The sequence below is a fragment of the Falco naumanni genome, chromosome 2 (assembly GCF_017639655.2).
Source record: "Falco naumanni isolate bFalNau1 chromosome 2, bFalNau1.pat, whole genome shotgun sequence".
NCBI classification, from domain to species: Eukaryota; Metazoa; Chordata; class Aves; order Falconiformes; family Falconidae; genus Falco; species Falco naumanni.
Window position 1 is genome coordinate 114,326,181 of NC_054055.1, and position 27,694 is coordinate 114,353,874.

The following is a 27,694-nucleotide window of genomic DNA, read 5'->3' on the forward strand; positions in this document are numbered from 1 at the left end:
CTGAACATAAGGACATTTTTTGCTATGACAGTGACTGAGCATTGCGCAGAGGTAAGGGAGCCTCCCTCCTTGGAGATACTCAAAAGCTGTCTGGGCTTGGTCCTGGGAACTGGCTCTAGGTGGCCCTGCTTGAGCTAGGATGTTGGACTACTTGATCTCCATAGGCCCCTTCCAACCTCGACCATTCTGCAATTCTGCGAAATCCCATTTTGTCACTTAACTTTCCCACAGTGTTCCAGTATTTTAGTGCTGCCATTATTCTTCCTCTGTAAGACTTAACTCTGGTCTTAAACCCTCACCTCAATTTTCACTATATTATCACAGGCTGACAACTTCTTTCTTCCAGTTCTGCATCTCACTTAACTTCATTTGAGATAGGGAGACAAGAAAAGCAAGGGAGGAGAGAGAAAAGGGATTGGTTCCTTCTCCCTAGCCTTGACAACTACCTTCAGCTTCACACAGCTGGATTTCCTGGGAATCAAGACCCCCAAGAATCCTGAAGCAAACTGTCTCACTATGTATTTAGAGGGAATATATCTAGGTAAGCTTACTGGGTTTATTCACACATAGCCTTTCCATCCTGTCTGGTAGAGATGACTTCTATTCTCCAGCCCCGAGAATGTAAAGTGACCAAAAAGCCCCAAAAGACCTACGGATTCTACCTGCGCATTGAGAAAGACACAGCAGGGCATCTCATCCGGAACGTGGAGAAGAACAGTCCAGCTGAAAAGGCTGGTTTGAAGGATGGAGACAGAGTCCTCAGAGTTAACGGTGTGTTTGTAGACAAGGAGGAACATGCACAGGTATGTCTGTCTGATCTGGGGCCCACACCACTCCCTCACCACTACGTGAAGTTTTCTCTTCCAGTTTTTATGGCATCTTCAGCTAGGAAATCCAAGAGCTGAGTCAACCGCTCTGAGTAACTCCCTGCATCATTCATTACCCACCATGGGCACAAAATGTCTTTGAGGTGCTTCCACCCACAATACATACATAAGCGGAGGGATGAGACAACAGAAACAGCAGCCAGTGCAACCCTTGCTGGGGCGAGCTCTTAGGTCAATCACTCCAGCCCCTGCTTGCCATTTTCCTTTGTCCACTACAGGTGGTGGAGATTGTCAAAAACAGCGGGAATTCTGTTGTACTGCTTGTTCTGGATGATGTATCCTATCACAAGGCAGAAAAGGAGGGAGTGAACTTGGAAGAGCTGGGTCAAAAGGTGTCGACAGGACAGCAGCAGGAGCAGCAGTCCCCCCTGCCCACGGCCAACGGAGCAATCGCTGCAGTTCCACAGCCCCGGCTCTGCTACCTCGTGAGGGAGGAGAAAGGCTACGGCTTCTCTCTGAAAAGTACAGGAGGTGAGAGCCTGGGGAAGAGCCGTGGTGCGTATACGCACACGTGCCTGCACACACACACACGGCAGCAGGGACAGAGGCAACCACGGTTAACACACGAGGGCCAGTGGAGACACACAAACTGCTCTTACTGATGGAAGAAAACCAAGAAGCAGAAAGAGGAATTCAGATGCATCTCTAGTCCATTTCTGTTCAGCATACGCAGTGCATGGTTCTCTGAGGACAATTCCTATGAGGACAATTCCTATAGGGTAGAGAAAAGCTGAAAAAAATATCTAAAAAGAATAAGCTATTTTCTGCTTGTTATTTAAGCCCCCTTACCAAAACCAAATTCATAGTCCCTGCTGAAATACCAGATACACCCTCAAGATGCCACATTAAGTCCTGTTCCATTCCTCCAAATCACCTCAGGAATCAGCACACAAGGTTCTAGACAGCTGTAATAAACACTTTCCCTGATTTTTAAGTTATTTTATTTAGAAAGTAAGGGATTTTGAACCTCTTCCACATATGCCTGTCTTCCAAGGCCAGTCAACAGAATAGGGAAGTCTTCTGGAAAGCATCACCTCTAAAGAGGGTATTTTGGAACGCAATATAACTGAACGACCAAACATGGAAGCCTTCCAAACCAGGAAACTATGAAATTTATAAAACAATAAAAGCAGCTCCTCACTTCAAACTGGGGTGGGGGTACACGTGTGTCAGAAACCAAAGCCCTTTCAGCTATCTTAACCAGCCCCTTTGGCACTCCTGGTAAAGAAATACACGATTGCTTGAGTTGCACCTGGTGAACAAATTCCTCCCACCCCCACAGAAGTGATTCTTCCAGGAGAGAATTAAGTGAGAGAGGTGTGACTGTGTGGAAGGTTTGTAATGCCACTGTAATATCACATCAGCAGAGTCCAAGAATCTTTAAGGACGTCAGTGCTGAGTTTCCTTAACCATGAAATCCAGGTCTAATTCAGTGACTTACCCCGTGTAATAAGTTTTCATTTATTTTAGGACAGAAAGGGTTGTTCATAGTAGACCTTGCACCACAAGGAGCAGCCGCAAAGGCCGGTGTCCAAAACAACGATCGCCTGATTGAAATCAATGGAAAAAATGTGGAAAATGACACCCATAAGGAAGCGGTGGAAAAGGTATTTGTTTGTATACTGATTCATCTTCTGTTCTGGCCCACTTTCACAGCAACCCACCAGGGTTACTGAGGAGGCAGGTCTGGCTGATTTGAATGCTTCACAGTAAATCTTGGAAGCTACTGTCCGTGTATCCTCACCACGGCAGAGTACCCCTCTGCTTTGTCAAGCAGCCTCTTGAACTGAATGAATACTACCATCAAGACAGGCCAAAGAATTTTAAATAACAGAAGTATACTGCTGCCAGGAACCCTATTAAATAAATCATGCTCTGTTCCTAGAAGACCTGGAAATACTCCTAATGGTAAGAGGACAAGTGATCAAATGTGGTTTTCAGGGTAGGGAGAGGGGTAACTCTCTGATGACACAGCACAGAAGAGGGAAAAATCATGATTTTAGACAGTAGTTCCTTTCTCCCGTTAAGAAGCCCAAAACTAATGAAAATTGCTGTGCAAGTGATTTACCTGGCCTCAGCTGCAAAGAACGTTGCTAATGAGGCTTCCAGCTTTCCACTATTGGCACGGCTAAAATGTAGCTGGAGCAGAAGAGACTTTAGAGAGCCAAGAGACAGGCAGTACATGCTCTGCAGTCCAGCATCACAATTCAGTGCACACTAACTACAGAACCACGCAACACCTGTGTTTTGTTAAGCTACTAGAACAGCAGCAGCAGCGTGATGCTGGTTAAGATGAGTAAAAAAGCGCACCCATTAGACAAGAAATGAATAAGAGAAGGGTGGACTTAGAGAGGCTGAACAGGAAAACAAACCCCAACCCTCAGAATCAGCAATAGCGATGGAAGAGCACCAAGAGTGACAGAAACTTGACTCTTGTCACTGAAATCTAAAATAGTGGTACTGATGGCATGGTATGTCTATACTGTAGAGGTTCACATCCAGATAAGCCACACGCTATCTACTGAGGCTCACTGGATTCTACTGGAACTCTATGCCACCCTCATGGCACCCTACAGCTAATGAAATCTAGAAAACTTCCTCATACGTATGCTGCATCTTACATGCCTGAGATCTTGTCATGGTCCAAATTTCTGACAGGAGAGGGGGAAAAAAAAAAAGAAAAAAAAAATCAACTTACAGTAGCATGGCCTACACCTTATGACTCATTCCTCAACAGCACCCACGCACCACTATCAAAGTACCTACAATTCCCACATGTTGTTGAAGGGGTGACATCTGAGACTAATGTACTATCACAGGTGAGGAAGTCTGAAAATCATGTTATGTTTCTACTTTCAAATGAAGAAACGGACCGCTATTACACAAGCCAGAAGATGGTACTGAGCAAAGAGAGTGCCAGCCTACGATTGCTTCCCCTCAAACCACGACTTATTGAGATCCAGAAAGGAAAAAACGGTTATGGCTTTTATCTACGGATGGAACAAAATACTGGTGGTAAGAACCAAGTTCACACACAGACCGTGACATTTGCAATAGTTTCTTCCTGTATAAGGTCTGCAGACCTCATTCTCTTTGGCTTCTTACTGGTCATCTAGGAGACGTCCTCCACAGACGTGTTGCAAACAGGGAAATGGTCTCAATCTGAAGCGCAGTTCTGACATTAGCCTTTCCCGTGCATTCTAATGTCTTTAAACTAGCAAGCGTATGCCTTCACATCAATCTTTTTCCCCTTCTGATCTCAGATCATGTCATCAAGGATGTTGATTCTGGAAGCCCAGCAGCCAAGGCGGGTCTCAAAGACAATGATATCTTGATAGCTGTCAATGGCGAGCAAGTGGATGGTGTGGACCATGAAAGCGTGGTGAGAAAAATTAAGCAGCCTGAGGCAATCACCACACTGTTGGTAGTGGATAAGGAGACTGATGCCATGTATAAACTGGTAAGAAAATGCAAACTACTGCTAATTGGTAATTTGTCATTACGAAGAGACATACGCAGCAATGGAACAGCCAGTCTGCTCTGATGGACACTGCTTCAACTTGCAGGAAATGTCCAAGATACATCCACATTTCAGCAGCTCTCCTTGCACTTGTACAACAAGTCACTGAACACCCAAATTTTTGGCCTTTTCCAGATTTTTATAGGCACTAGTGGAACGATTCTAAATTTAAACATGCCACAAAAAATGTTCTAAGTTTAAGACAGCAAATTCAGAGCTACACAGCTGTGTAACCATTTATGAACATTTCGAAGTTCCCTTCTCACACAGATCAACACTGCGCTTTTCTACTCGGCCAGAAATTAATAGCAAATAGTTGTTCACTGCAGCTCAAGTCTGAGCCATTAAAAAGATTTCAGACTATGCTGAGCATGAAAGCCTAATACAGATTTCACAACCAAAGTGTTTCTGTTAACAAAGTTTTATTTGTCACTCTTTTCAGGCTCAAATTTCCCCCTTCTCATACTACTACAAAGTACAAGATCCGACACCAGCTAAAACGGAGGACAGAGCGGAGCTGCGCACAGAGCAGAGTGTGAACCACAAGCCGAGGATCTGCAAGATGGTGAAAGGGCCTTGTGGGTTTGGCTTCAGTTTAAACATGATCAAGAACAAACCTGGACTATTCATCAGTGAGGTACTAACATAGAATGAGGCACAAGGAAAAGCTCAAGCAGTCCGTTGGCCAGTTTCCTCCCTTCTGTCCTGCAAATACATTCCACAAAAGCCACAAAAGCCAAGTTTCCTCTCCAGTGCTCTCAGATAAGACCTGTGCTTGATAAAGTCAGACTGACATTGTAGGACCAAGATAAAAAATAAGCACCAGAAGACATTCCTTATGCTGTTAAGATACCTAGAGGGAAGGGGAATCCAGCTTTTGCATCATTGAGGCTGGCATGCTAAAATTTGTAATTCTTTTTTTCCCCATTTACTGCAGAACATCCTAAATCTAAGAGACACCTTCACCCCCCTCTACCCGCCTCCTCCGAATTCTACAGCTGGCAGAAGTCAAACCTTGACTGTCTCAAATTCTGTCTGTATCTTCAGCTTTCTTGAGCGGAGGGGTTCCACTTATTACTAAGAAATCCAGGAAATGTAGTAGTTAACTTTAAAGTTACTGGGCAGGGACCTGCAAATAATAAGGAAATCTGTTTTCTACCCGTCTTCACGATCCTGCCGTGCCACATTTCTACAGTGAAAGTCTACCAAAGTCAAGATGCATTTTAAATCTCAAACTGATGGGTTCCATGTTTATTACGTCTAGGCCTATTGCCTCTCCCAATTCATTTCTATCCCAGAGATCTCCCCCTCCCCACGCTTATTTGGCCACCTTGTAAGGAAAGCAGTCCCACGCTAGTCTGGCTAACCATCAGCTGCTAATGCATCTTTCCAAGTTTTATGCTAATATCCCAGCTCAAACTTCCCTTTGCAGGTACAGAACCGCGGGCCAGCTGACACAGCAGGTGTAGAAAATAGTGACTTTCTGGTGGAAGTGAACGGGGTGAATGTGATCAGTGAATCCTACGACAAAGTGGTGGCAAGAATCCAAGACAGTGGTGACAGACTAACGCTACTGGTGTGCAGCAAAGACGCTTACAAATACTTCCAGGGCCAGAACATTCCCATCACAGCCTCCATGGCAGATCCCATCCACGACACTGCTTATACAGAAAACCGTCTGTCAGAGCCAGAGGCAAACTCACCTGAACAGAGGGAAAGGGTGAGTAATACTGCATTAAATAGGCGTTGAGGGATCATCTAGGCGATAGGCACGTAACTTTTTGCAGCTAGTACATATTCCTGAGCTAGGATTTTTAACTTGAGCCCGGTTTTTACAAGTCAGTCTATGTTATTAAAACGGAAGTTGCAGTCTGATTATCATAAACAACTCTTCCTTTCCCCACATGTAATACAGGTATCTTTAATGTGAGATTAAATCACAGAAAGGATGCACATACAAGAGATTTTACGGAACAAGATAATCCAAATATGGTAATCCTTAATGCAGACGGGAAACAGGCAATACAATCCTGAAAGTACAGGACAAAGTGCTTAAATACACCGAAAAGCGTAAACCACTTCGGGGAAATCGGGTGAAATATTTCAAAACAGATCGTTTTGTAGAACAATGAACAACTGACAGGTTATGATGACATTTTCTAGGAAATGTGCAGACTTGAAATTATTTTACTTCATGCCACCAGAAAGAACCCGAAGCATGACAGAAGTCAGAAAAGCGGGAAGGTGTTTCTTCTTGAAACTGTAGTCATTTTGAATCCTCTGTGTAGTCAGCCTTAAAATATTTAAATGTTTCTGTTCTGATCATGCAAGAGACAGACAAGGAAGAATAAGACCAATCCTGTCTCCTATTCATTTGTCACTAGCCTTGTCTGCAAATGTGCTGCTGCAAGTTTTTTCAAAAGTTTCTTAGTCACCAAGCTGCATTTTGCAGGTCTGAAGTTAGCACCACTTTTGTGTGCAAATTCAGCTGGTATGGGAATTAAACAACAGGAAACATCTATTGAACAAATTTCTCTCTAAATGTATTTAACCAAAAAGCGCTTCAACAACAAAAATCACATTGGTTGGCTCATTCTGCCATCCAAACAAGCACATTAGTGCAGATGAAAACAGGAGTCCTTCATAACATCGCAGACTACCAAGCATGTTTACAAACTGAAAATAACCAGGATGTATTTGCTACTCCTCTGCAGGCAAGCTCATCCTCCTCTTCACAATCAGCTGCCTCTACAAAAGCAGACAGTGACAACAACGATGACACAAAGTTGTGAGGAGACAAACTGCGCCAAGGAAAGAAAAAGAAACCTTCCAAATCCTCTTTCTTCAATCATTCTTTGCTACTACACCTCCCAGAACGTGACTATTCCTAGGAGTGCCATACCTGTAAAAGGACTGCAATCTCTTACTGAAATGCAGCTGCATGAAATAACACCGCAGTGTAACTTGCATCCATTTAATACACTGCAATTGTACTTCACTGGCTTTCTGCCTTGTAAAGTGGGTAGTTAGTCACTTCTCTGAAGGCTTAAATAACTAGAAGTATATAACTCAGTATAGTGCAGCAGAAGGTGGAAACACTTTATAGATTTGTAAGCATCTTAAGACTTTTAAGGATAAGCTCTTAATGAAGAGCAACTGATTTCTCCCATCCCCCAGAAGTCAGTTCTCCCCCTAATCCAGGTCCATCAATCTCTGCGGCGACTCTTCCATGCTACACACACAGCAGTACAGCCGCTGTGAAACAGCATAAGCCAATGTATTCCGCATTACGCTCCTTTCTCCTGCTAACACTGCAGAAATTTCTTTCAAACATTAAGTTAACTTCATAATTCATAACTCAAGACATTTAAGCACTGTTCTCTCTTCTCTTCATACAGTTGAGGATGATGGTAGCTAGAATAGCGCACACAATTCAGTCATGCAGGTTTGTCTAAATGCAAGTTAACACCACATCGTCTTGAATGCAACATAAATGGCTCTTGTAATACTGCTGCTGTATACTTTGCCTCCTTGCTGTACACTGAAGACAACGCAGAAATAAATTGTTTAGAGTGGCTACTTTGCCCCTGCCCAGGTCTTACTCTTACCACCTATGATTTATGTTCCAGAACAATTTTGAAAACAAAGCCTAGAAGAGTGGCTATGGAAAGCTACAAGTTTAAGTCATATGAATAAAATTTACTTTTATGCCTTGAATGACATCAAGAAGGGGAAATGGGCTACTGTAGAAGAATACACATGGCGTAGGGAACACCAAATTTACAGCATATAAGGTAAACAAATTTATAACATATAACGTAAACAAGGCATGTCTGTGATCTTTGACTTCCCACTGAACTCTAGCAAAGAGGAATCCAAAACCTGTTCCATTCATGCAGGGAGAGAAAACAAAGCTGAGACTCAGCAACAGAAAGCTGATCTCCCAGCTCTTAATGACAGTAGGTACTAGTGAAACACACCAGCATACACTCCAATACAGAAATGGAGTGAAATTCTCTTCACTTCTGCCAGGCAGCAAATCTTTGCCACTTTCTAGCTCACTTCCAACCAAATCTTTGGGGCTGACAAAAAAAACCAAACCTGTGATGCTTGCATGAGGTATTATAAAAGCTTATTTAATTCCAGATTCAAACATTCAGCTCCAGAATTGCCATCCTCTGAATCCCAATTATGAGTTGATTTTCAGAAGAAAAAAGTCACATTTCCTTGGTGCCTTCCCTGAAGATGTTGTTCTAACAGTAAGAGGTCTCACCTCAGACAACCCTGTATGCAAGTCCTGATGCCCCTAGATACCGGTGTACCAGGAGTGTCCTTATTCCTTGGCAATGAGCCATCTCATGTGCATCCCCTTCCCTTCAAGCTGTGGCACCTTAACAAAATGAGCCACAGAGCTTGATGATGACATGTGGAAGTTCAGAGTCAGTTACACTGCTAAAACACACAGAATAGTCCTGGCTCTCCAGGTTTTGCAGTCCACAGGAGTTACAGCAGTGCAGTTGAAAGGGCAGAGAGCAGTGTACGACTGCAGTTCTCACTTAGAGGGCCATGTGCTTTTCTGGGGCTTGTTTGTGTGCTAAATAAAGAAAGAGGATACTGGACAGTGCACTAACTAGGAATATCACATCAAACCAACGATGATAAAAATTGAACTGGAGCTCTCCCAGGACTTCCGTAATAATAGTGCGATACTCTAGAGGCATGCTCATCCGGATCAGGAGCACTGATGACACAAAGTACATACCCTGTAAATTAAAAAAGAGAAAGTAGTTATTGTTTCACAATGGGCTCTGTGGCTAACATGGGTCAGCATACAAGGACTGTGTTACGTGTGTATGTACACACACACAAATATGTATGCATGTGTAAAGGTATATAAAGGTATAAAGGTGTGCCCATGGTTTCACATACCATTATCTGTGCTAAAAGCAGAACAATAACATTGGAGGACTTGCTGCTGGAAATGGCATAGAAGAACTAGACACAAAAAAAAAAAAAGTAATGAAAATAAGCAGGCAGGTAAGTGTGCCTTAGGACAGCATGAAAGTTATATATGATTCAATACTTTTTCATTTTAAGAAAAAACAATTAAAAGCATACTTTCTGGAGGGGTGCCTGTACCCTACGTTCAGAAACCTGCAGTCTTAAACATGAATATCCCCAAGCCAGTGGTGTCCTGTGGTAGAAGTCATGGAACAATATGTATTGAAGTTTAAGCTTAGATACCAAAAGCCAGGTCAAGACAGTGAGTCACACATCTTTCCAGTCCTACCAGCAGCTCAAATTAAACAATCTAAATTCTTTTAATCACCAACTCATCAACCTTATTAATAAGCTGTGCTACAGCATCATTTTGAACCCTTGCTTACATTTAACATCTCCTTTAACGTCTGCATCTCTTCCCAACAGTAATAGTAACAGAGACTGAGTGGGGAAATACATTGCAGAAAGCATTTTTCCTCCCTTCCCTCTGGAAGTATTTATATTGAGATATTTAAAATATAAACTTTCAATACATATTTATACAGCACCTACAAATAAGGATCTGATAACAGCTTTCCTAGTCCAGAGTCATGGCTCTTACCTTTGTAAGTGTGATTAACAATCCTCTGATAGAGGTAACAATTATTATTCCAACAAGAATAAAGGAAATGTGCTGAGACCAGAATTTTACCTGTATCAACAAGAAGAATACACTTAAATCTCTAACGCCAACCCTGTTTACACCACATTGTATAGCTGCCAGTTCTTCAGGGTCTTTGTATTTCCTAATTGCACAGATATCCGTTGTAGACAGGTTTGTATAACAGACATTTTCACAAATATACGAGCAATTGTTTACTCCAAACACACAAGAAAAACCCTGTATTCACAGGGATATATTTAAAAACCTGTAATGACAGAACACCTACGTGCAAAAGCAGTCATAATTACTTTGTAGTTAAATTATTAATCTAAGAAAGTTGACTAACATGTTTCCATTTGCCCCAAACAAACAAGCAAATCACTGCCTCTCTGGCAAAAAGACCACATTACCATCCCAGCATAAAATCAGCATGAAAGCAAAGTTCATGGTACATTTTCCCTTCCTCCTCAATAAGTCAGAAGTCAAAGACAAACTGTCAGGGCTCTATCACCCTCTCCCTGATTTATTTAGATAAGATAGGAACTGCTGAAAAGGCTATACAAACTAATAAAGTCTCACATCAAATTGGATTCCCAGGTAATTTACAGTGATCTCAATTCCTCTTGTGACTGGATCAGTCTTCCCCACACGGTCAAATACAATATTGATGGTTGCCTGCAAGAGAGAGTTTGGTTTACATTAAAAGAAGAAAACAAAAGCATACCTCACTGTTACACATGAGATGCATGCATGACTCTTACTTTGTGTCACCAAGGAAAGGGGCAGGGGGCAGTCAGATCATCTAAGAAGGTGCAAAATGCACACATGTAAGAATTGCTTGTCTCATGTTCTATACAAAATGATAGATCCAGAGCTTTACTTCAACCAAAGGCCAGTTTCTTTCAGAATTTCCAGAAGCAAGATTTTAAGGAAACTGGAGGATTACTCGATGAACTGCATGTATAGCATAATCTATGCAGGGTGCGACATTTCCATATGTCCACATAAAACACAATAAAATATTTACATACCATGAAGATTTTCCAGACACAATAGATGGAGAAAAAATAACCCAAAAAATTGAAGTATTTTCCCTGAAAAGTTTTGGAGTATTCTATTCTCTCCTGGAAATACAAAAGGAGGGAGGGGGAACAGAACACCAAAAAAATAGTAATTTATCACTTCCATAATCACCCACAACACAAAATTTTAACAGAGCATCCACAGTAGCAAACACAGCTTTACCCTTCTATACCTCTTAACTCAGATGTTCCTAAAACATCTTTTTCTAATTTGAAAGTTTCGGAATGGATTTAGGGACATGGGGCATACTCCAGTATGTATCTGAACTGGAAGGAAACTGCCATCTAGACCCCAAATTAAAGAAAGAGGACCTCACTCCACTGCATCACAACATTTCAACATTTACCTACTGAACACTTTTCAATTTCTTGTAAAATACATTCTCTTTCAAACTACTCTGGCCTCCCAACACCCATCTGGGTATGTATGTACCTTTGTTGCATGCAAGTCAGCAGTTTCCAGAAAAAGCTGCCGACTCAGCTCTTCTAGGGCATCCACTTCTTGCTGGATAAGGGACAGATCTAGCAAACCAGCACAGTCAAGGCTAGAATACGTCACAAATTCTTAACTAAAACCAAAACACTCCCTACCTTCAGCCCAAGGGCCACATCTAAGGATTTAACTACTTTTTTTGATCTACATCAGGTTTTTGATTCAGTCTTGATGGTCCTTGTTGATACCGCACCCAAAGAAATCTCAAGGATTCCTATACTGCACACTACTCCTTTTCAAGAAGGTAGGAAGTATACACAGTGTTTAAACAGTCATGCAACAAGCTCTTTATTCCTCTGCCTGGGGAACACATCGTAGAATAGAATCAGAGCTCTCCAAGACTGCTGCTCTACCTTGATCAGTGGCCCTTGTCACTGTGCATCTCACAAAACTGCTGAGTAACCGCTCCAAGAGATTTGCGATTAGTACAAAAAGCCTTGTCAAACAGCCAAATTCTGATTTTAACAGCTAGTGGGAAAGGAGAGGAAGAAGGGTCCTCAGTCTTAAATATGCAAACTGCACACTTTAGGTAGTCTGGCAGAAATTATTGGTAGGCAACTGTAGTTAGAGAAATACAGATCCTTGCAATTCCCAACAGATTCCCTCTACCGCTTTCACACAGGCAGAACAACTTCTGCTCACGTTTCTGCCGCTATAGCACCAGTGGCCAACCTGTATCATGAGAACAATTTATTTGGTCCACAAGTTGCTTCCTGCCCTTCTTTTTCTCACAGCTGTCCAACATGGCCAGAAAGCCAACTACAGGCTAGGTAAATTGTTCCAGCACGTCAGCAAACCCCAGTGTTTTGCTCAAGTACGTCACAGGTTCTCCATCCTGGAAGAGCATACGTCAAGTTATGAGAAAAATACACATGAAGGTCAATCACATGAGCAGAGGATACATCAGATCAGAAATTTGCCTCCCACATCAGTGCCTCTGCAATGTGACACCACAAAGACGATCAGAGGGCTGGAGCACCTCCCCTAGAAAGACAGGCTGAGAGAGTTGGGTTGTTCAGTCTGGAGAAGAGAAGGCACCAGGGAGATATCAGAGCAGCCTTCCAGTATTTAAAGGAGGCCTACAAGAAATCTGGAGAGGGATCTTTTACAAGGGCAGGTAGTGACAGGACAAGAGACAACAGCTTTGAATTTAAAGAGGATAGATTTAGATTAGCTATAACGAAGAAGCTCTTCACAGTGAGGTCGGTGAGGCACTGGAACACACTGCCCCGAAAGGCTGTGGACGCTCCATCCCTGGAAATGTTCAAAGTGAGGTTGGATGGAGCTTTGAGCAACCTGGTCTAGTGGAAGGTGTCCCTGCCCATGGCAGGGGAGTTGGAACTAGATGATCTTTAAGGTCCCTTCCAACCCAAACCATAAGTGTGCCCATCTGTCTTGCAATCTGCTGTACACCTCACCCATGGTGATGCAGCAGCACGTTTACAGGGTAGGACAGCAGGAGCACACAACTCCCGACTGTGTCACAGTAAAACTACGTGTCCAACCCCTGGGAAAAAGGTCAGACAGGACAGTGCTAGAAAGCAAACTTCCCAGGAGGCATTAAGCCTTTTGCTCTGACTGCCGAAACACGTTGAAACATGAATGCTTTGTAACTGGCCCAACTAACACTCTTCTCTTCAAAACAGAAGAAAGCTGGAGCCACCTCCTGATGCAGGTGCCAGCATGCAGATGAAGGATACTTTCACTGCCTGCAACAGATGTTGTAACACTTTTTATCATTCCCCAGAAGCCAGTGGGTTTGTTATGCACTTCTCCTCTCTGGAACATTGTCCTATGAGCCACTGCTATCCTGAAAGAACAGAAAACACAAGTCCTTAGGAATAAAGTATTTTTATAAAAAATCCAAACAAAAATCCTCAAAAAAAACCCAAAACCCAGTTCCTTAGAAGACACCGTTAAACTAAATTAACTGCAAACAGATGCCCCCCCTTGTTTTTTTCCCCTAAGCACCAACCATGCTTCCTAACATTATCTTGATTAGCTCTGGAGTAGAGCCCAGATCTAATCAAGTGAGATTCAGTATTACACTTCCCAAGACTTCCATTCAGGATCCTGCTTCAACCCTTAAAGGGATTTAAACCCAATTAAAAATAAAAATTTAAATGGATTTTTCAGGCATACAATTAGTCGCTTTCCTTTCCTCAAACATGTGACTGTTCATGTGCTATCTCAAGTTCAGGACTCGGAAGATTTCTCGTGCTCCCACTCTCCCCTTGAACACCTTCTTCCTTATCACTGCACATCCGCCTCCTCCACAGAACTGTGAGTGCTGGATGGTATGCAGCAGCACTCTCTGATATGCTGTCACTCACTACTGGGCTGCATGACAAGCTGCTATGAAGCTGAAACACATAAATCCATTATTGGACTGAACTACTGGATGCTTCAGGCAATCTGAACGTGACTCCTAAAGCTAATTCCAACACTACAGCAGCAGCTGCATATTGTCGCTCACACTCCCATGTGCACCACAATATAATCCCCATGAGCAGTGCTGGCTTCTGGCCTCATTCCCTCACATTTCTCCCCATTGAAATTTGCGAGCCAGTTATCCACTCCTAAGCTGAAAACTATTCATAGGATTGTCAAGGCGATCCATGATTTGACAGTGTTTAGGCCCTTTCTTGGGGGGCTGCAGCCAGCATTGCTACATGTGGCACGGAGCTCTCTTCAAGCTTGTTGATAAGCAGTGTAACGGCGGGGGGGGGGGGGGGGGGGGCGAAGAAAAAAAAAAAAATCACTCCTTTGTATCCAGCAAATAAAATACCCTCGGCGCACCCCACATAACATATAAAACTACATATGGTCACAAACTACAAATAACAGGTATCTTGGAATGATTCAATTCATCCTGATAGCTGTCAATACAAGAACTGCATTTCTAATCCTTGCTTTCTTCCCAGTACCTGATTGACATGTTCCATCCCAAACGATCCAGAGCACTGCAGCAAAAATGCAGCTATATCAAGGTGAAGCACAAAGCTATAAGTATGCAAAGGCAAATCTTTTTTGAGAGGTGACAGGGATCTCTGTACCCACTGAGTAGTCAGGAGCAATGGAGACCTCACAGAAAGGATCCACAGGCAAAACCCACACACTCTGCCTGTGTAGATATGTGATACATCTACATCAAGATAAGCTACTTTGACTCTAACATGAAGCAAAATGAAGCAACGGTGCAACAGAATCTAGGCATTTCAGATCTGAGGATTAGTCAACGTCATACCTGCAAGGATGAGTATAAAGAACCTGCCAACCTTAGAGGCAAGTTGCCACAAGGCTTTAACTGATTACACTCAGTAATTCCTGTGCAAAAAGCATCAGGGAAAACAACTTGCAACAACTCTCTCCTACTGACAAGGAAGGCAGTATGATAAGGGTTGGTATGAGAAGACATGTCAAGATCAGCGAAGAAAACAAAAAATCTTTATGTTCTATTGCCTTATAACCCTTGTATGCATTGGTAAGTTCTGAGATATCAGCAGTACGTACGGAAAAGGTAGCCAGCAAGTAACTGACAATTTATGGACTACATTTACCATACACTGTAAAACACTGCTATTCCCGCTTGTTCTGCCAAATAGTTTGGATTGATTTGTATCCATCTAAATGCAAACTTTTTAAGCTCTGCTTTATACGAGCAAATAGTCCAATTATGCAAGCCACTACTCCCTGTCAAAGCGAAAAAAGAATAAAAACTCCAGAATGCAAGCTCCTGCTATTTCTTGCACATTTCTGAGACTACATAGTTTTGGAGTGGTTTTGGTTTGTTGGTTTTTTTTGTTGTTGGTTTTTTTTAAACACCAATACAGGAACTTCAGTATAATTCCCCAGGGATTAACACACTTTACCTGGCGCTTCATAATGCTTAGAAAGTTGCCATATTCAGAAGATCTCCTGGTTATAGGAAGGTAAGACAGTGCTTCTCAGTTGCAAGTCCCAGAAATTATTAATTTTACCTCAACACCACTCTCCCTGGACCAGAGGTCCAAAAACATTGTACAAAAAGAACACAGATGCAGAACTACACAGTATCTTTTAGCTTCCGAAGTACTGGCTCCTTAATTGACTGCTCCTAGTCGATTAAATCAATTAAAACTGAGTAATTAAATTCTCTCACTACTAGCCATCTCACACAAACACAAAGACTGAGTTAAAATTTGTTCACCACTTAACATTTAAAAAGCGGAAGAAAAAAGTTATGCTTTAACTACCCTTTCATATGCTAATACTGATCAGCAGATACACACACTGGTGACTAATTCAGCAAGGTTAGACTACCTAAAAGCTCCCCTGTCATACATTAAAAGCTTCCATTAAAACATCAGTGCACCAAAAGTAAAGTCTGTGGGACTCTTGTGAGAATTCAGTGTCAGACAGTCAAACCTTGAAGTGACTATAGTAATTGTATTTATTCCGCTCAATTAGTAAGGCATGCAATATGTAATTTCTAAGAGCAGACAAAAATCTGTTCAGTGTAAATGAAATTACATTGTTTCCAAAAGTAGCTTTTTTCACTTGTGGTACATGGAATAAGTTAAACCAACAAAAGCTGAGTTTTGACAGCAAGCTTGTGCACTAAACTGTAAGTCACATTAGCGAGGTTTTACAATTTTGCAAAACTAATGTCAACCTTGTCGTTTGCAAGAATAGAGCTGTGTCCACACCAACTCACTAGCCCGCTTCAGCTTTGACCAGGAAACACCAGATCCACAAAGCAGGAGCACGCTCAGTATGTACGAACCAATTTCTGTACTGAAACTGCCAGAAAGAGAGCCAGCTGCAGTGGCTGAAGGATCACTTATCAGGAGAGCAAGGTGACCAACTTACAGACTAGTCAAGCTCCCATCAGAGAGTTACAACTTGTCTTGGAAGCCTAACCTGTGCCGCTGCAGTAAGAAAGGGTACGATTTAGTGCATGTCTGGGAAAAATACCAAAGTTGTGTATCAGGCCAGAATGAAACACCACAAAGCTCAACACAATTCAGGCACCTGTTTCACAATCACATAGCCCCGAAAGGACTAATAATTTTGGTAATTTCAAGAACCATCTTAAACCATAATCATCAAAAATCCTTGAAATAAATCATTCCATGCCACTGCTGCCTTCTTACCTTTTTTTCTTGCTAACAATCATGTCCATAGTCTGAAGGAGTCGTCGCTCCAAAGCCAGAATATCTGCATCTGTCACATTCCTACAAAATGAAGGTACGCAGTTAGGCCTGCTATACCATTTCAGAGGAAATATGCACATGCTCATAAAACAAAGAAGAGAGAAGCCTGTGTAAGGAGAATATGCTTCAGCAATGGAAATGGTTCTACCATGTAGTCATGGCAATAGCTAGATTCAGAAAAGTTACAAAAAACCTTGAATCAACGCTGCAGGAAAAGCAGAAGAATAATCTCAAAAAGGTGGACAAAATATTTCACAAGGCTGCAGTTACCTGAGAAAGTAGGACATGTAAGTGTATGGACAGTTGACAGCCCCAAATCCTGACAGCAACGCCATCAGTGTCACCCCAATCACACCCACACGGCTGATGAGCTGTTCTATAGACAGGATTCCTGAGAGAGAAAAACCACAGCATTAGTAACCTTGGTCTCTTCACTCTGCTCTGCACTTGGTGCCTTCAAAATATAACACACGTACAGATCTGCTTAATGAATCTGACTGCCTTCCCACCGTTAACGGCCAGAGGTCATATGAAATACAGACAGGGAAAATGAAGAGAGGGGTAAAAAGTCTCCCTCAGAAAGCACGTTACCATGCTTAGAAACAGAGACAGGAAACTCTAGCTGTGAAGAAGCTTAAGACAGATCTGCAGAGGACGAACAGTCAATATTTTGGTTCTAAATACATAAAACATTAGTGATTGCGCTTTGCTGAGGTGGGAACACAGATCATCCACCAGACACTGTAACGGAGGCATCTTCCACAAAGCCAATTCTGCAATAACCAGGATCAGTTACCCAACCAGTTAGTCCCGGCAAACTGTCCAGAAAATGTCTGACCCACAAACAGGAAGCCCTGTCCTGTCAACTGGCATTAGAAGGGACCCCTCCAGATCAGACACAATTTGTGCTGGTAGGACAGTGGAGTTATGACACTATGGGAAGCTTATGCTGCTCCTTGCTCTTCAGTATTCACCTTGTGGACACTAACACATTGCTGAGGTGACCACCAACAAGGCATTCCACCTGAGCACCAAACGGACTCCAAAACATACTACATAATACAGCATGAACATCAAGTCTGTGCTGTAACCAACACCAAGCACCGAAGTTGCATTTATTCTTCTCAGCCATTAAACACAGATCTCAACCTGTCTTCTCAGAGTAGAGTGCCATGTGCTACTAAAGGGAGCTAGTTATAGAGCAGCTGCCACACACAGCACATTTGGAGCTTACATGATTGCAAAGCTGAGATGGCCAAGCGCCAAGCCACATTTCATGCTTCAGAGAAGGGGAATAAATGTTGAAAACAAGGCAAAAAGACTTCACAAAGGGAGACTGAGACACCCAGTCATGTGCAGCTGCACAGAGATTTACACGAGCTACAGAACGTGCTACAATACACTGGCCTTTTGCCCCACACACTGTCAGACAGCAGCAGTTAAAATGGATCTGCCTTCAAAATGACATGACATTCCACCGGTTAAAGCAGTGCTTCCCCATAACACTCAGAGCAACCCTACTCTTGTGATCAGGTCAGATAAAACGAATGTTTTATCAACTCAGACAAAGGTAAGACTTTTATTAGAATACAAGTGTGTGACTGAGTAAGGCTTCCTTCTACTATGAGCTCCTAAATTCAGGTCTATTAAAGAAGCTGCAGACTAAGCAGGGCTCCTGACTCGGAGCCCTTGACGGATGGCACATTTCCCAGCTGCAGCACACTGCCATCACCATCCCCAGGCGAGGCACTCCCTGGCACAGGATGCCAGTGCAGGTACTGGAAAGGGCCACACTGGTCAGCACAATTCCCCAGCTGCAGCACAGCACTGTGCAGGCAGGTGAGCAGGCTGGGGGCACACTGACAAAGACACTAAAGGTAATGTACTGCAGTATGAGGGGCTCATTAAGTATGGCCCCCTGTCACATCTCCCTCCACAATATGATCCCTCCTGTTTGAACTGGGCCACCGCCACGTGATAAAGCCCTGCAGCAGCCTTGTCCATATATGCAGGGCAGTAGCACCGCAGCAGTACAGCAGGGAAAAAAAAAACCCTAGAATCGTTTGCTCTAACCTTACACTTACACCTGGTAGGATAAGGCACTGTACAAATGTTAAGTGGAGTATCATCCTGTTAAAAATCAGGAGTTAAAAATAGAAAACACCCCATTACCAGTTCTGGAAATCTGCAGTTGTTACACAGCTTCACAGAACCTTTCCAGTGATCTGAAGAGGATTAATTAAACCCCATGGCCAAGTTCCCATTAAGTTATTATATTCTGCCAACTCGAGCACATTCTGCAACTCTAAGTGGATACCTGGTTTTCTTGGCAATAAAACACTGAGCAGAGGGATCTGCGGTGTATATTAGCTGCTGTATTTCAGTGGCAAAAGACACAGCTACAAAACACAGATACACACTTTCTCTTAGGAAGGTTTCAGGCTCAGATGAAAGCATAAGCAGACCCTACAGCAGCTGGTATCTGTCAATTTTTCTCTTACAGATTAGTACAGAGTAAAATAGCTCCCTAGCGAACAGAAAGATTAAGCTGACCATTATCTATGCAGACAGACATATTCACCACTTTGAGTGAAACTGACTGAATTTCATCTGTTTGAGAACAAGATACAAACAGTTTTCCAGTGCAGGGGATAAGGGCAACACAAGTTACACAGGAAACCCAGGTCACAAACAGTCTGGTTCTACAGTGTTATAATCCTTTGGCACGCTTCAGTGCATGAAAAGCTCGGTAGTTAGGCACACGCTAACCAGCTCTCTTGGACCCAAACTAGCCCAACTGCACCCAGTATCTTCACACTATAAATACTCTTGGTTTCATGACTGCAACGCAAAGATACCCAAGCTAATTCTGCACAGAAATAGCTCTGGCATCCAGCAGGACTTACCAACTCACATTCTAGTACCACGCAACTGTACTGCCTCTGGGCTCAGCTGGGTACAAAGCTGTACCGAAGCTAGCATGCGCTGCCAGACATGTTGCTGGCTACAGTCTATACAGCTCTGGTGCTTAGGCATCCTGCCATGTTTTGTCAACTGGACAGCCACTTATGCTAAACTGGTCTGATTTCAGTGACAAGAAACAATATTCTGACTGAAAAAGGTCAGATGAAGGCTTGGTTGTCAATTCTTTTCCTAAATAAATTAGCTTTCGTTGCCACAAAAAAAATAAACAAATGAACAAAAAATTGTGATCAACTTTTTGTGGAGATGCAGTTTTTGCGTTCTCAGAAAGAATACTGTGTTCTTACATAGTCTAGGTTCAGTTAGCACTCATTCACTTTGGTAAAGTTTTCCTGTGATACTGGAAGAAAACTAATACAAGTAATTCAGATGTATCCACCCATTTCTGTTAGTCTGACAACCCTCAGATGGCAAATTTCAAAGCTGAGCAGACCCTCAGTTGCAAGAACTGCTTTCTATAGTCCCAAACGTATAGCTGAGATATTAATAGCTCCAAGATAGAAGTGAGATAATAAAGCCTATTTTCAGGAGGGAAGGAATCAGCAAGAATATGAAACTCACCATGTTTTGGGCTGAGGATAGGAAATGGATCCCCCAGCTTCCAGAAGAAATACATGAATGTCAACCACAGAACACACGCAAAAAGCAGTTTCTGTCTGTGCACTAGTGGAGAGGAAAAAAACCCAGTATTTTAAAGACATTCTTTCTTTAGGGCTTCTTCTAGCTTGCATGATCACTATATTGGTCCAAAGGTTGTTCTGAGCACAGGTGGCCAAGAGATGCTACAGCTAGCCGTACGCACCACTTCACTTCTTGCCAGCCGTTTGAGACAACCATTGGCAAAAGCTAATGCCGCAACGCACCACTTTGGCTTTTCCCCATGGATGAAGAGGGCTGCACTATGAACAGGGAATCACTTAGCTGTGGTCTCTCTCGCGTGACTCTGAACATGAAACTGGAAAACTTCATCTTTGTGCCAAAACTACATGTTTAATACTCCCAGCCTACATGCCTAAGCCTAATACAAAAGAGCGATGAATGTCAACAGCTCAAGGGTAAGTGTCCATTAGTGCATGGAAGACCCCTCATCCAGCCAATGGTAAGCAAAAAAAAGCAGAAGTAACTTATTGAGCTTTCATGCCTCAAGAGTGATGTATTGAGCTTCTCTGCCTCATTTTGTTTACCCTCTAGCAGAACAACACAGCCTTGCCAAGAGTTCCAGGGTTGGGCTGCAAGCTTATATTTGTAAAGGCACTAATTTCAGTAACATTACTCTAAAGTGCTCAACTTTGTCGAAACCCATAAAGAAAAGCTACATTTACTGGGGTCAGGTAAAGTATCTCCTAACTGCTCAATAAAGAGTTCCTGCTAAAGCATTAAGTTCCAAACAGAAGTTATCTAGCCAGGACAAAGCCAGAGGAAGGAGGGAGCTACAGTGATAGTGTCCAACACACCTGTCTCTCAGAAAAGTTATTTCTCATTTGTATGCATAGTCTCAAGTTAGCAGCCCCACTGCCATAAACCAAGTACTCACATAATCTGATATTGCTCACAACAAAGTAACCGATGTAGAAGGGTACCATGAAGACTAGGATGAGCAAAATGACACACAGGTTCAGCTTCCAGTGAAAATATCGAGAGCTAAAATAAAGCCAAAATACTGTTAGCACACTATCACAATACAACAAATTTCTCAAAGACAATCGCACTTCAGTGTAATCCTTTCAACCACATCAAGCATTAGATAATATTGGCTTAGCACATAGAATATTCTGGATTTTGTTTGTTGTTTGGGTTGGGGAGGGGGTTGGTTTGTTTGTGGGGGGGTTGTTTTGTTTTTTAATACAGAGCTCAAGAATGTGTATTTCAAAATTAACAACTACCCAGAAAAACACACTGGGCTATTTTATCAAATCCTGCATTTTCTATGGTGACTAATGCCAGTTGCAGCATGATTCATTTGATTTACTGCTCATCTAGTTGAACAGTAAATCAAAACTAAGTATAAGCAGTAATTAATTTTGTAATGAGTGGCTGAGTCAAGAAACAGTTAATTCCAATTGAAAAGATTAAAACCATTTAATGGTCATAATTCAACATGTATTACCTCAAAGTCAGTTGTCTCATCTGCAAGACACTGCAAAGCAAGAATTTAGAAATACACATATATATCAAAGTGATCAATACTCCTCTGACCAAAGGAGATTAGTCAAATGCAGATGAGAGTCATCTTGGCTGAACTGATTTTTCACTTAGCTTGAATAGAAAAGTATATGTCCTGTTCCCAACATTAACTCATATCCTCTTTATGACTTGGGGAAGGAGAAATTTGAGGATCCTTGTCACTTTTTCCTAGCTAATTCAGAGGTCAACATTTTGATCTATATGGACATCCAGCCCTTTACTGAAGCTTATAAAAGCTTTCCCCTCAGTGATCTCTCTGGCTGCAAGCTCTACAGATTAATAACATACACTCAGAACTAACGTTACCTTTCATCAGTTTTGTACTTCTTGCCTTTCAACTCCTTTGGCTGGTCTCTTATACTAGTATGATGAGAGAGACTAAATATGAAACTCAGCTAACCTCTACATGCTACTGTTCTGTCTTCTCTTTCCTACTGACTTCTGAACTAGATGGTTTTTAACATCCCCTTTATGCAGAAGTCCCCATCCTATGTCAAAGGAGGACACACCTTTGATTCACAAATACCCTATTGTTACAAAAATAGTTTTCACTTCACATCTTATTCACTGCCCTGACCACCACAGAAAAACTAGTGCTTCTAGTTTCCATAGTCCTTAACATCTGAAAAGCGCTCTTCAGCATGATCCGAAACTTTAAAATACTCCCATTATAAAAAAAGGTTTCTTTTAACTTCACAAATGGAGAAAGTCAAAGATAAGCCCTTGCCCTAAGGACCTAGGCCACACTAACAGCAATTACATGGCAAGTCAGAAGCTTATGGCTTCTACTCTCATGTTCTCTCAAATAAACAAATGTTGCTGCTCAAACATCTTCATTGAGTTCTTGATTATTTTCTCACAAGATTTCCCCAGTCCAAGACTAATCCATTAATTTAGAAGTCAGACTCAAGATGCAACAGAACACAAGGCAAGGCTGGTCCTCCAGTGAGCTCCCACACTTACCTGCTGTTCAGCACTCCCAAAATCTCAAAGATGATGAGTTCAAACATGGTACAAGAGAAGGCAAAAGTCACAGAGAAGATCACCTGGACCACATACTGTCGCACCTGCAATGAAGAAAGCAAGCCAGACATCAGGCATTTACATTCCTAGAATGGTATCCTGATACCCCTCCACTAGGAAAAACAAATTATAAGGTATGATGGCTGGGTCTCTTGCTTCAGGGCACTTTGCCCTTTATCTAAACAGGAAGAAATCAACAGCCCGTTAGAAACCACAGGGAAAACTCCTAAGTTCTCAGCATTACACCGATTGCAGCTATTGGCATATTTAATGCAGATGCCTTGCACAGAAGGGATGTCAAGCATGCAGTGTTCTATGTCAACTTGACTAATGATAGACCCTTGCTAACAGAGCTCTTGGATCTTAACCTTAGCTTTAAAACTAAGACCTACTCAGAAAAACTTCTGGGGTCTGAATTTGGCTCGCACTTAAGCCACCTCTGACCTAGACTATATTCTCTCATACCCCTCTAAGTATAAGAGAATGCGACAGTTTTACCCCATCCAATCCTCACAAACAACTCAGCCACGATGAACACACCTCACTGAGTCTGAAGTTAACCGCTGAATTTTGTCTCAAAAATTACATAAGGCAGGCTCGCTCAAGTGAAGGGGAAAACTATTACCACTGCACCTCCTCCCTATTTTTTTTATTATTATATAACAATAGCCAATTTGGAAACTTTCACTGGTCCCAGAAGAACCCATTTCCTCAGATATCTAGGATACTTTCAAATAGAAACACAATAGGAAATTAAAAAGGAAGTAACTGTAGAGGTAATTTAAAATAAGGTGCGAGGGCTTAAAGAGAAGAAAAAGGCCAACTGCAGTTTTAAAAACATTTCTATAACTGGGAGTAATTTTTAACATACAGACTCGTAGTGAAAGGTCCCTTCTCACCTCATAATCCTTGAAGAGCTTACGCATGAAGAACAGCCACCCAAATCCAAAGAACAGCACCTGCAAAAGAGATGAAGCACTTAACATTTGTATCTAGCAGCTTGCAAAATATGAAGCTGCTTCACTACTGACTGTAGATGAAACAAATGGAAGCAAAAGAGCTAGGCCAAAGCACCTAAGATCCACAGAAGGTTAAAACTTGCCATGGTACCATGGAGAGAAGACTATTTTAAATATTCAAGTGTAGCAGCCACAGAAGGCTATGACCTTACAGAAGATCCAGTCAAGACAGCCCAGTTCTGTGTTCCCAAGTTCTCAAAATTCCTCAGTTCCTGGCCTGCCCGAATCCTTTGCACTGTTGTTTCTTGTTTCACTCTCCTAACCTACAGGTTTAAAGCTTATCCTTTTTACAGGAATCATAGTAACGAAGGCAAAGTAAACACCTGAATGTCCACAACATATACATCTTCTAGGGATGAGTAAATTTTATAAAAATATCTGCCGTTTCTTTAAGACTAAAAGGGCATTTGATTTTTATGGAGAGGTCTTTACACTAAATCCGGTTACACACAGACACAATGTGGGTGAAAGGTGTTAAAAACACCTCTAAGGTAGGGAAAAGGTAGTGTTGAATGCCTCAAGCCACAAGCTGGAGTTGTAGGAAGCCACACGGACAAGGTAGGTGAAGCAGGACGAGTCAAAAATGCTTTGCATTTCAATGGCTCTCAAGAGCACTGTACAAAATTTAGTTAAGTTTCAACACAAATCTGAAGAGACAAACTTAGTATCACACCTATTTTGCTGGTGACTTAAATGAAATAAATACAAATTAAGCAATGTAGTCAAAACTGTAATTACCCATCTTCAGACAGTAAAAGGAGGCTGTGTTGTCACGCCTTCCATGGGTAGCCCCCTCTATTCCTCAGAAGACTGAAAATGAATACAATGATTTAAAAGAACCCAAGCAAAAAAAGATCTCAGAGGATATTAAATACATTTTATAACGTTAGCTTTGACCAAGGCAAAGACAAAAATCAGTATATGCCAGAATGCATAGGACAAAGACAGTATTTCTTCTCAGTGCACATGGAAAAAGTCAGAGCATTCTGTCTCTCTGTGGAGAGAGGAAACTTTCAAAGACAAAAATGCAGGACTCATTGTGGAAGATTCCACTGTGCATCAGGAGTAACTGGATCCCAACAGTGGCAAAGGTAACAGACTAACATGATTTACAGATGAGGAATACCTGGAATGCTGGGCAAGGAAGATCAAACATATTTGTCTTGAAAGAAGAACTGAAATAAGAATGAGGTTTAGTGATCGGTAACAACCGGCAAAACTTGTTTGAGAAGGACTTCAGACTTTAAAGTAACTGACAGCAAAAAGAAAAAGGTAAGATATTCCATAAGCCTCCTATCTACAGGTCGTAAGTTAAAATAGTATGATAAGCAAGTGGTATTTACATAAAGTAACTCCACATTTAACAGCAGGAAGGATGAAAAAGGTACCAAGACAAACGTTTCAAAAAAAAAAAGAAAATCTTTAAGAGAGAAGGACATAAGCAAAACAGAGGAAATTATATATGAAGATTAGATTTCCCTTGTGTTAGGGACTATACAAAAGCACAGAAAGACATTATCTTAACAGTTGACACTCTAAAATACTGCAGGTGAATGTGACATGTTAAGTCAGAAGGTTCTTGAGCCTTTGATAATTACATGCTGCAATTTAAATATCTAACAATGCTTTTGAAGATGATGAGAAGATGAAAAGCTGCCAGCAGCCAAAAAAAAGCAATTAAGACAAGTTAGATCTTAGAATGCAAAGCAAATAATGGGAAAGTTTTTGTTCTGGGTGAATTGTTAACAGTATCAAAGCTATAGTCAAGCAGCTGACAGTGAAAAACCAAGTTAGACACAAAAATCAAAGCATTATCAAGTAGGAGGAGATCGTACTTCTGAGAAACAGCCAAAAGCTGTCCTGAAAACTCTCAGGAAAACTACAGTTGTGCATTAAAGTCATGTAAGAGAAGCAACTGCTGTTGAACGGGAAAAGGTTCCCTTTCCTCAGCTCATTTTTCTTCATTGCAGAACAAAAAGTTCACACCAGCTCAGAAGCTTATCGGATCCCTCTGTGATCTATTCAAACTCATTTAAGGAAATATTGGAAGGAGCACAAATAAGAGAGCATGCCTGTGCAGCAGTGTGAAAGTGAAGAGGGAGCAGAACCCTCCCCTTTTGGCAGAAGCAAATAGTTGGACCATCTCAGTTGCCAGAGGGGCAGACAGGAAGAAAAAAGATTTAGATTCTTAGTGAGGAGGAAGCAGGCTAGCAAGCAGGAGAGGAAGGTCAAAGACAACACAATAGATAAATTATTAACAGAGGAGGCTAACAGAGGCAGCATTTCCTCCCATAAAACAAGAGGACAGTTTCAACTGTGTCAAAACCACAACCTACTTCATAATGATAAAGATAGCATGCCAGGAAAAGGGTTAAAGGCCTCCTAGGTGAATTCTGCTGGCATAAAACAAAGACTAACTGAAAGATGACTTTGACAGCCAGCAGAAAGCAGAAGCTGCAGAAGTTTCTGAATCACAGGCGGATCAACAGAGAAGGAGGTATTTAAAATAAAATAGTGGCGTGTCTTTAAATTCCTTAAAGCAGATCATGAAACATCTTCCAAAGTTGTTAAAGAAGCGAACTCCTCTGGGGCAAAGCAAGGGTAGAAGGCACAAATAGGGCATAAGGGACTATTTCAATTGGGAGGGACTTAGAACGATCAGCTGGCCCAACTGCCCACGATTAGCCTTCCTGGGGAATATCAGAAATAAATTAATAGAAAACAGCAAGATGAACTTCCCTGTCTGTCCCGACTAAGAAAATTTAGATTTACAAAAGCGACGCCGTATTACAAGAAAAGTTCCGTTCCCTACAGCCTTATTTACTGAACCTTTTCAGTACGCGTCACAGACTCGCCAGCGTCCGTGAGCAGCGGCCACGGCCACACGCCGGGCAGCGGCCCGGGGCCGCGCACCGGCACCGCGCACCCCTCCCGCAGCGGCCGCCGGGCGACACCAAGGGCGGGCACGACGTGCCGGCCCCGCACCCCCAGGCTGGCAGCCGCCAGGGCTTTTTCCACCCCCGCTGCCGAGCAGCGGCCGCCGAACGCATTAAGGCGCGGGGGCCGGGCCGGCGGGGCGAGCGCCTCAGGGAGCCGGCGGACCCTTCCCGCCGCCGCCGCGTCCCGCCGTTCCCTCAGCCCGGCAGCTGCGCACGCGCGCCCGCAGGCCCCGCCCCGACGCCCTCGCAGCGGCCGCTTCCGGAGGGACGGCGGGTGGGCCAAGCGGCGGAGAGACCCCACCTGGCCCCCGCCTCCCCTCTCCGGGCCCGGGGGTTGGGGGGAACACACCGCGCGGCGCAGCAGCGGGCTACCTGCGAGGTGACCATGATGCTGGAGTCGATAAGGAAGCTCATGGCGGCGCCCACCCGCCACCGCCGCTGCCCGCCCCGCTTCCGGCCCCGCGCCGGCGGCCGCAGTGCGCAGGCGTGTGGGCGCGCGCCCCAGCTAGGGGGCGGGGCGGGGGCGGGGCCGAGGGGGCAGGGGCGGGAATGGGGCGGAGCATAGGAGCGGAGGCGGGCAGGGAGCCCCGCCCACAGCCCTGCAGCGGCGGGAGGGGCACGGCCGGGGGTCTCAACCGGCGCGGGGCGAGCGGCGGGGGCGCGGTGCCGCTGAGCCTGATGCCGTTCCCCGGCGGCGCTCGGGGGGAGCCCGGCGGAGGGGCGGGA

The 27,694-nt window shown here is 43.1% G+C and overlaps 2 protein-coding genes across 4 annotated transcripts; one reads left to right on the forward strand and one right to left on the reverse strand.

Annotated features, from left to right (window-relative positions):
- Positions 1 to 581: 581 nt before the first annotated feature.
- Positions 582 to 8,146, forward strand: PDZK1 (PDZ domain containing 1). Its single transcript, XM_040582927.1, has 8 exons — positions 582 to 803; positions 1,106 to 1,358; positions 2,358 to 2,494; positions 3,707 to 3,902; positions 4,151 to 4,347; positions 4,850 to 5,044; positions 5,840 to 6,127; positions 7,122 to 8,146. The coding sequence occupies exons 1-8, from the start codon at positions 594 to 596 to the stop codon at positions 7,197 to 7,199; spliced, it is 1,554 nt and encodes a 517-aa protein (XP_040438861.1). The 5' UTR covers positions 582 to 593; the 3' UTR covers positions 7,200 to 8,146.
- Positions 8,147 to 8,522: 376 nt separating this feature from the next.
- Positions 8,523 to 27,451, reverse strand: GPR89B (G protein-coupled receptor 89B). Of its 3 annotated transcripts, none has more exons than XM_040582928.1 (15): positions 27,341 to 27,451; positions 23,910 to 23,969; positions 22,951 to 23,054; positions 21,911 to 21,940; positions 21,338 to 21,444; positions 20,365 to 20,466; positions 17,092 to 17,212; positions 16,762 to 16,842; positions 13,327 to 13,436; positions 11,567 to 11,655; positions 11,083 to 11,175; positions 10,631 to 10,726; positions 10,010 to 10,099; positions 9,337 to 9,402; positions 8,523 to 9,170 (listed from the first exon to the last, which is right to left on the reverse strand). In XM_040582928.1, the coding sequence occupies exons 1-15, from the start codon at positions 27,380 to 27,382 to the stop codon at positions 8,964 to 8,966; spliced, it is 1,398 nt and encodes a 465-aa protein (XP_040438862.1). In that variant the 5' UTR covers positions 27,383 to 27,451; the 3' UTR covers positions 8,523 to 8,963. The 3 variants fall into 3 exon arrangements, with proteins under 3 accessions (XP_040438862.1, XP_040438865.1, XP_040438864.1); XM_040582931.1 differs by lacking the exon at positions 27,341 to 27,451 and adding an exon at positions 24,768 to 25,320; XM_040582930.1 differs by lacking the exon at positions 21,911 to 21,940.
- Between the last annotated feature and the right edge of the window lie 243 nt (positions 27,452 to 27,694).

Excerpts from the sequence above, each read along its gene's own strand:
- GPR89B (XM_040582928.1), bottom strand. The coding sequence starts at position 27,382 with ATGAGCTTCCTTATCGACTCCAGCATCATGGTCACCTCGCAG. Across the intron at positions 23,970-27,340 it reads GCATCATGGTCACCTCGCAG|GTGCTGTTCTTTGGATTTGG; the intron begins GTAGCCCGCTGC and ends TCTCTTTTGCAG. Across the intron at positions 9,403-10,009 it reads TGTTAATCACACTTACAAAG|TTCTTCTATGCCATTTCCAG; the intron begins GTAAGAGCCATG and ends TTTTGTGTCTAG.
- PDZK1 (XM_040582927.1), top strand. The coding sequence starts at position 594 with ATGACTTCTATTCTCCAGCCCCGAGAATGTAAAGTGACCAAAAAGCCC. Across the intron at positions 4,348-4,849 it reads CTGATGCCATGTATAAACTG|GCTCAAATTTCCCCCTTCTC; the intron begins GTAAGAAAATGC and ends CACTCTTTTCAG. Across the intron at positions 6,128-7,121 it reads CACCTGAACAGAGGGAAAGG|GCAAGCTCATCCTCCTCTTC; the intron begins GTGAGTAATACT and ends ACTCCTCTGCAG.